Source organism: Limulus polyphemus, unplaced genomic scaffold (assembly GCF_000517525.1).
Source record: "Limulus polyphemus unplaced genomic scaffold, Limulus_polyphemus-2.1.2 Scaffold16, whole genome shotgun sequence".
NCBI classification, from domain to species: Eukaryota; Metazoa; Arthropoda; class Merostomata; order Xiphosura; family Limulidae; genus Limulus; species Limulus polyphemus.
This window is the reverse complement of record NW_013665626.1, coordinates 1,085,254-1,093,791: the sequence shown is the minus strand read 5'-3', so window position 1 is coordinate 1,093,791 and position 8,538 is coordinate 1,085,254. Positions and strand designations below refer to the sequence as shown.

Below are 8,538 nucleotides of genomic sequence, written 5' to 3'. Positions count from 1 at the left end.
TATATATATATATATATATATATATATATATATATGTGTGTGTGTGCTTGTTTTTTAAATGAAAGTATTTTCAGTTAAGAATTATTAAGCATGTGAAATGGTTTCCCAAATGATTTAGTATATATTGCAAAATTAAAATCTTTTGAAAGTTTGTTTGATAGAAACACAGATATGAAAGGCTATATTTACTAAGGTTAATCACACTTGATATGAATAATGTTCTGTGTCTTGTTGACCATGTTTAATCTGGTAGCTATGTTTACACACTTTTATCTGATATAGCAGTTTTCATTATAACAAGGGAGTACAAAATCAATCTTCACCAGATACCTTAAGAACATTTACAGAGACCCTCCAATGCACGTGGCTTCCAAAACATTGATAAAATAAATCACAAAGTTCCGTTATAACTGTATCATAAGACTTGAAAGATATGTGGCTAAATGGGAGCCTGTATTTGCAGTTTCTTCAGCCATTTGTCTCATGAAAATATTTATCGATTTGAAGGTGTGGTTGAATGCTTGTGAATGTTTGCTTTCTGAGCCTTTGTGAACTTCAAATTCTTGTTTATTATCATGTTAATACTACCAGGATATATATGTAGCTTCATTGCAGTGATTTTGTAGGTCAGAGGATTTTATTTTGTAACTATAGCCTTCACTTTGTAGATAAGGAAGTTCATTCAGATTTGTTTATAATATGATTTGGAACCAATTCTATCCTATTCACTTAGCTATGCATGGTTTTTTGTTTTTGCTTCTAAGGAAAACATTGAAGGCTTCTTCTTTCAAAATGTTATATGGAAATTCCTCCATAGAAAGAATGCTAACATAATCCTTCAGCCATAAGTCAACCTTTGATATCATCACACACACAAGCAAAGGTACCCACCTCCCCAGTGACGGGAAAAGTTTAAGTTAATCTATGAATTTAAATTATTTCATGGACTTTAAAAGGGTTGATTGTGTTACACTCTTGCTATCACTCAGAGGCAAAGCTCTGAGCTACTTATACTGCCCACAGCAAAAAATAATTGTGGAGCATTTCAGTTTGCTAAGAGCTGCTCAACAATACAGTAAATCTACATTTTTATTCTTTAAGTTACATCACATTTTGAAATGTGAATGATAGTGTGATTAATTCCTAATAATTTAGTATAGAATATTCTGCTTGTGAAATGTAGTTTGGCATCAACATTATACATGCCTCTTCCCCTGTCATTTCAAAAGAGTGAATGTTGAGCTTTGCTTGCATGTGCAGCTTTTCAAGTGGGAGACAGACTCGCATATCCAATCCTTACCTCCTACAAAATCCTTAGGGAATATCTGGTCCAAGAGACTTATAATTTTTTAAACTTCATGATTTGTTCTTAACCCTGCATTACTCTTTTGTAAAAAAATTTCCATAGTCACTCTTTCCGGGGTCTAAGCAGACCCCATCATAAAAACATTAATTTTAAAATATGTAAATAATAATAAACTATTATCTTTTAACAAAAAAACATTAACAACTAAAATATTTTCCTTTATTAATCAATAAATGAACATTGAATATTACAACTTGTTTCTTTTTTTACCACCTAAGCCAAGTTTAAGAATTTAACACAAACTAGCCAAATACTGAAGCTACTGAAAACAACAAACATATGTGTGCTTCCATCTGCCAGCTCCAATGTTTACAAAATATTTGTGTTCTGTGACGGCCCTGCAAGACTAATGCATGGTTAACAAGCTCATAATTAATATGATAATTGTGTTTGATTGTCCTTACATCTAGCAACTGCTCAGAATAAGAAACATTGTTTAAATCTTCATTAGCCTAAACTGAAAAAAAAAGATGAATTTATTAACCTAGTCATCTCGTACTTCAGAAGTGAGTCTTCGTTTAACATCCCTCAAAGGCCCTACTCCCATCCTAGCATTTTGCTTACCCTTGATGTATATAAAGAACTCTTTGCTGTTAATTTTTATATTTTCAGCTAGCCTTTTTCATGTACTCTTTTTGCTTACTTAATATCCAGATTAACCTACTCCTTTGATCTTCTATAATCCTTGAAGTCTTTCATCATAGTAGTCAGTCTAAACTTCTTAACTTTATAATGGTTTTCTTTAATTTTGCCCCTTATACTTTTTTGTGAGCCAACCTAATGTTTTATTGGCACCCATCCCTTTTTTTTTGTCTATGAAGAACATGTCTATCTTAAATGTTACAAGATTTTTGTTCCTTTTCTTTCTGAAATATGTTTTCCAAGCCCCAAAACTCCAATTCTAAATTTGTGGGAAATGGGAGTATTTTTTGCCAGCTTCACACGTCCTTAAAGTAAAAATGAGCTATTTTTTCAACACTGACTCCTTGGAATTTTGAATAAAGTGTATCCACTGAAAAGCTACCAAATGCCCAATCTTGTTTTATGTCTTTGCTTTCTGCAAATGTTGTGAATTAGTATATTTAAAATATTTATTTTAGAAATAAGTGAAACCATTTTCATGGAGATTATATGAATTGGATTGTTTTTTACTTTTCATAATTTAAAGTGTCAGAGGCTTTGATTCAGTTAGAGATTTTTTTCAGTATAAGTTGAACACTTGGTGAGAAGCATAGAAATTGCCATTTTTATCTTATATTTATCAATTTGAAAACTTGAAATAGATCTGTGTAGTATAAATGAAGAAAATAAAGTTATTTGATTATGTTTGCACTTTCATGTGTATTTCAGAACTTATGCTCTTAGAAGGATTAAGGATGCTTTCAGAGAAAACAAAGGTGAAAGTGATCCTGGAAAAATCAAAGACCTTATCATGTATGGAGTACACAATCTTGAAATTATTAAGAGACAGGCAAGTACACACTTCTTTCTTCATAAGAAAACTCATAAAAATACATTTCAACAACACTTCATCAAGAAAATTAATATTAACTATTGATCACAGCAAACTACATGCTAAAAATCAACCTAGTAATAAGTATATGTAATTAAATATACTGTTCTTAAGTTCTTGCTTATAAAGATTGGAGTGCTTTGTTTTGTCAGTTGGGTACCCTCACTGTTAGCTATATATTTGGCTGTATACTTAGTAATATCTCATGAGGTTTTAACAGCTCAGGAGTTTAGATTAGTTCTACTTATACAAAGCTAGCAATGCAAAAGAATCTCTGTAATAAAAAATATTTAAAGTAATAAAAATAGATACAGTTTCTTAAACTATTAAACATTCTAATTGATAACGTAAATGAAAGTAACTCTAAAGAAAGAGTAAAGTATACCTTGCTTATATTTGAGAATATCTTCATCTAATCTTCATGATTTTCTGTTTTTGTTGTTAACTTGTGTATGTATTGCAAAAATCCATCACTAAAGTTCAATTTGGTATTATTGATTCACTAGATGATGTTTTTTTTATTGCTGCTTTTATCCAGAATAAAGTACTATTTCTTAATTTTTGTTCAAATACATTGAAGAAATACATCTTTTGCATGATTCTTTTCCAAATTGAAACTGAATGTCACCAGTAAAGAAAATATTAAAAAAAAAAGCTAACTATGTTTGTACAAGAGATACATTCCTAATGACTGTTAGTTTGAAAAGCATAAGAAATCTTTGAATCAGGGCCTTCAGCATTTTAAAACTTTTATAAAAATAATAAATATTTGTCAAGATTTAATCATTTTTTCCATAAAACAAAATTTACAGAAAAGGATAATCTGTCTTTGTGTCTCCTCATCAGTTTTTTTTTTATCAAGATATATTTAATATATCAGCCTTCGTTATCTCATCAGTAAGTAAATTCTGTTTTTACTATTTTCATATCACGGTTTCCACTTTTTTTACTATTGACATAAACATGTAACCTTTTCCTATCATATTTGATATCTCAAATTAAAATTTTATAAAATCCTTTAAACTTAATTATAAAAAGTAATCACATTTTGTATTTTTATAAATTCTGAGGTCAAATATGTTTCTGGTAGGCTTTGTCATTATGTGGAAGTTGTCTTACCTATTTCTCTCATTTATTTATTTCAGAGAACCTTAAATTACTTTGAGGAAGATTTTTCAGTTAGATAATTTTTTTTTACACTTGAAAAATGAAATAACTTTCCCTAAAAATGTCTTAAGTTTTATTGAATTATTTCCTTTAATAATAAAATATTTTCTAGATATTAATATTACATATAATTTCTTTATAAATATTTCTAATGCAGCATGCACTATCATGTCTTAGTGACTCTGATGTCTAAATTTTCTGAATCACATTACCTAATTATTCAAAGAAATAAAGACCAAATCTATAATACTATCTTGCCTTTTGAGTTATTTCACTTACTGATTAGAAAAAACAATCTTTTACTCTCTTCATTAATGCTTGATACTTTGTTAAACATGTCTTTCAGCATCCCTAACATTAAAATTCCTCATTACCACAATTTTTATCAATTTTACATGCCTGATTACCCCTAACATTCTTGTTAAAATGAGTTGATAGTGTAGAATTTGTCAATAAGTAATCTTTTTCCTATATTATGAGAGATCAATCTTTCAACACATCAAAGCTACCAATACCAAAGAAGAAAAGATTACTCCAATTCCTGCTAATTTGGTATCATCAAAAAAGTTATGAATCTTTCTAGAATATTTGATAAAATTATTTAATAAGCCCATCTTTAGAATATAAATTTACTAAGAATTTCAAAAGTTTCCATTTTAATCTGTCATTAAGAACAACAGGTCAAGGATTTATCCCAGCAACTTGTGCATGTTCACCTGCCTAATTTCAATCATGAATCTTCTGTTTTCATAAAAAGAAAAACATATAGAGAGAGCAAAGGCATTTTTTTGTTAAAACCCAGTTCTTAGAAATGTATATGTTTGAAAATATTATGTGGATACAAATTATTCCTATAATGTGTTTACTTTGCTGAATGCAGTATCCTAATATGTCATAATCATCGTAAGAACTCCTGTAGATGTAACAATCAAAAAACACTATAAAGCACAGATTAATTAAAACTTCTGGAAAGAGAATGCTGTTTTTAAATTTTTAACTCCCTTAAAGGTGTATGTGCTGCCCCTGCCCCCTCCATTGGAGAGAACCTCCAGATTCCCTTCCGCATAGTTATACCACTGTAGCTGTAATAATTTCTTTGAAAATACTGATTATATGTTTTAGAACAAAACATTCAGACATTCCTCATTTCTGTATGTGTTACATTCAGAAGTAGTTTTTTTTCAGAAATACTACTCAGCTCTCCACAGAATAGATAGCCGCTACTTAAAAGTTTTGAACATTTGCCAAGCCTTTAAATGAAACTCCCATCCCTATACACAATAATAAGTACTGCACCAGTCTATAAGGCAATTAACATCAGACTGTACCCTTCCACCAACAGGAGGGTGACACATCCTCCTTATGCAGTACTTCTCTTGAACACTGTTTATACCAAGAGCTCATTCTTTTCTTCAGCACTGCTATGTTCAGTCATGCTAATTTTGCATTAAGAATTACAGAATTTTTGCACTTACTATTAAAACTTTTAGCTAACATTTAAATTATCATTCTTACTTTCATTATTGAGAAGAAATAGATACAAACTTTTAAAATTGATTTCAGTTATATACTACAACTTTCCATCAGATTTGTTTTGCAGATCTTGAATATCACTTCTCATATTCATGTTTATGAAATCTTTCAATGTCCAGCCTCTCTTCTGTAGGAGTTGTTTTATTTTCTTTGAACAGCAACATGATGATTGAAGTTACTCTGATGGTGAGCAGTACTACCACAAGTGTACATCATGTGGTTTATTCTATCCTACATTGTTTATCTTGGACTCAGGACTTACAGCCTCCTGCTTCTGTAACTCCTGCTGAGCCTGCCCAGTCTTTTATGATTTTGACCAGTTTTTCTCATAATCTGCCTTTGTTTCTGGTTCTTCTATCCCTTATGAAGATCAAGTAACATCCCCACTCTTATCTTTCACTGATCTGATAACTTGGATATGTGATATTTGTTTTTCATATTCTGCTGGTTCTCAGCCAAGCTTCTTGCATGCACCTAACCTCATGATATTTTTTTTCTTTCTCTTTTTTCCTGGGAATCTGAGGGTCATGGGTTTGAATCTCTGTCACCAAAAATGCTTGCCTTTATAGCTGTGGGAGCATTATAATGTGATGGTCAGTCCCACTATTTGTTTGTAAAAGAGTAGCCCAAGAGGTGGCAAAGGATGATTTTGACTAGCTGTCTTTCCTCTAATCAATCATTGCTCAATTAGGGATGGCTAGTGCAGATAATTTTTATGGGAATTCCTCAACCTTTTCACCCCTTTTTGATGTCCCCCCCTCCCTCTAAGAGGCCAGCCATCATGTGGTTTGGTGATCATTTGTTTTTAGAACCACCCCTCAGCTTGGGGCCTGTGGGAGCTTGGCTCTTTTGTTTTGTACGCCTGTGGACTCACTTTGCAGGAAACCCTTGAGTCACAAAGGTTTTCTCTCAAGAACTTACTTTGTCTAACAGTATTCATCTTCCTTCACCCTGCACAGGCTCGCATCTATTCATGGATCCCTTCCTAGCTGGGTGAGGTGTGGTTCTGGATATCTTCAGTTTTGATGTTTGGTCTCCTGTGGAGTGATGTTTCTCTATCAATACCCTTTCATTGTGAGCAGTTCAATAGGCCTGCTACCATCCTTTGTTACAACTGTCTGGGTATCCTGTTTTAATCTATTTTGACACTCCAATGTAATTTCTTGCATCATCTGACAGGGAGTTACTCATTCATGGTACATCTGCTTTCTGGTTTTTGAGCTCCACTTTCGTAGTCATCACAACAACACCTGAATTTACTGGCTGATCAGTTGTCTTACCAAGACTGCATTGTTCTGACAGAGTGGTCCTTACCTTTGGTGTATTTGTAGATTTGTTCCCACTTTGGGAGTCATTGATACATTTGTCCTCTACACTAAGCTTCCATTTTTTGTCACCATTCATCATGATGTTCCACACTATATTCACACGTGACTTTTGTCCAGTCTCTTCTTGGCCATCTACACTTGCCATTTATTATTGCAAGTGGATAATTTAATGATGTTGGTCCATTCATCACTCCCTTCCTCAGATCATCTAATTCTTCCTCATCTTTGGCTCATTCATATATTTGATTGCCAGTTATCATGCAGCTTTGTTGACAACCATCCATCTTTTTTTTTCTGATTATTATCCTTTTCTGTCTCTGGTTCTTGTGAACCTCTTCCATACCTTTCTAATCAGTTGTTCTTCTTGTCTGATTCTTGTTTTTTTTAACTGGGACCTCTGTTTGACTGTCAGTGCTTTTACATGCCCTCTATTCAACCCTTTGGCCAACTCTTCCCTGTATCATCTTTATTTTAGGACATATATACTTCTTCTTGCTGGTGGGAGACATCACTCTGATATTTTCTCTGTAGATGTCTACTGCACTCTTTATTACAGGGATAGGTTGATTTGATTCCCAGAATATCCTCCCTCCCCAAGACTTGGGTTGCTTGGAAGGATGATTGGATTATTTCTTCCAATCACTCTTCTTTCCCTTTCTTCTCTAAATGATTATTCAGGCCATTGTTTTTCTACTTTACCCTCTTTGGACTGTTTACTCTTATCTCGCTTGCACTGCTTTATTTTTTGCTGTGGGATTCCCCTTTTTTATGAATTATCTCATTCTACCTTGATCATTTGGGTTAGACAACTCATTTAGTTTGTCTGTTCTTTTGTGGGAAACAACACCTTTCATCTTTTTAATGTCACCTCCTATACAGTTCATCATCTAACGAGTTCTCTCACCTTTGGTCATTGACATCCACAAACAGATAAGGAAAATGTTAACTGCAACATTTACTCGGGTATTCAGACCAAGATTGATTCTCTAAAGATTAATTTCCCTCACAATTAAGCATTCCCAGTGGAGTCACTTAGTCTTTCAAAGGCATTGAATTCAACTGCTTAGATTAAACCTGTATCAAACAAAAACTCATTTTTACCTTTAAACCAATTACAAAGTTTACCCAACTAACTTGTTGCAACCAACCAAACATTTTTAATACTTTTCCTTGCTGAAAAGGTTTCTGATTACTCATCCTTGAAAGAACCCCGATAAAGCTAGGTGAAAGCTTCCATTCTTAAATGTATGCTCCATTGCTGGCCCAAATTTGATACTAACTGTGGCAGTGAGAAATGAGACATTTACAAAATTCTTTATACAACAACTGTATGTTCATAAGAATATTTTAATTATGAGTAGTATATTTATAAAATTTTAACATCATTTAATACTGAGCCTAGGATGGTCAACAGGGGGGGTGGGGTCATTTTGGAAACTGATTATTTAGGGTTATTTTGATGAATGAAGCCTATCACAACTCCTAAGACAAAAAACAACTACTAAATATTAATTAAAATATGACATAATGAAATATATATGGATTATACTCTGGTGATACCATACTGGGCATTATGCCATCCTTATATTTAATTCCATTGCAAAAATGGCATATTTAATTTGAGAATTGCT

General features: G+C 32.5%; 1 protein-coding gene across 1 annotated transcript in view; it reads left to right on the top strand.

Moving 5' to 3' along the window:
- The window catches only part of LOC106457436 (LYR motif-containing protein 4-like), a 27,331-nt gene that overhangs the window by 1,726 nt on the left and 17,067 nt on the right, over positions 1-8,538 (top strand). The window contains exon 2 of the mRNA XM_013916857.2: positions 2,717-2,837. Coding sequence (XP_013772311.1) covers positions 2,717-2,837 — 121 coding nt within the window. The remainder of the gene's footprint in view (positions 1-2,716; positions 2,838-8,538) is intronic.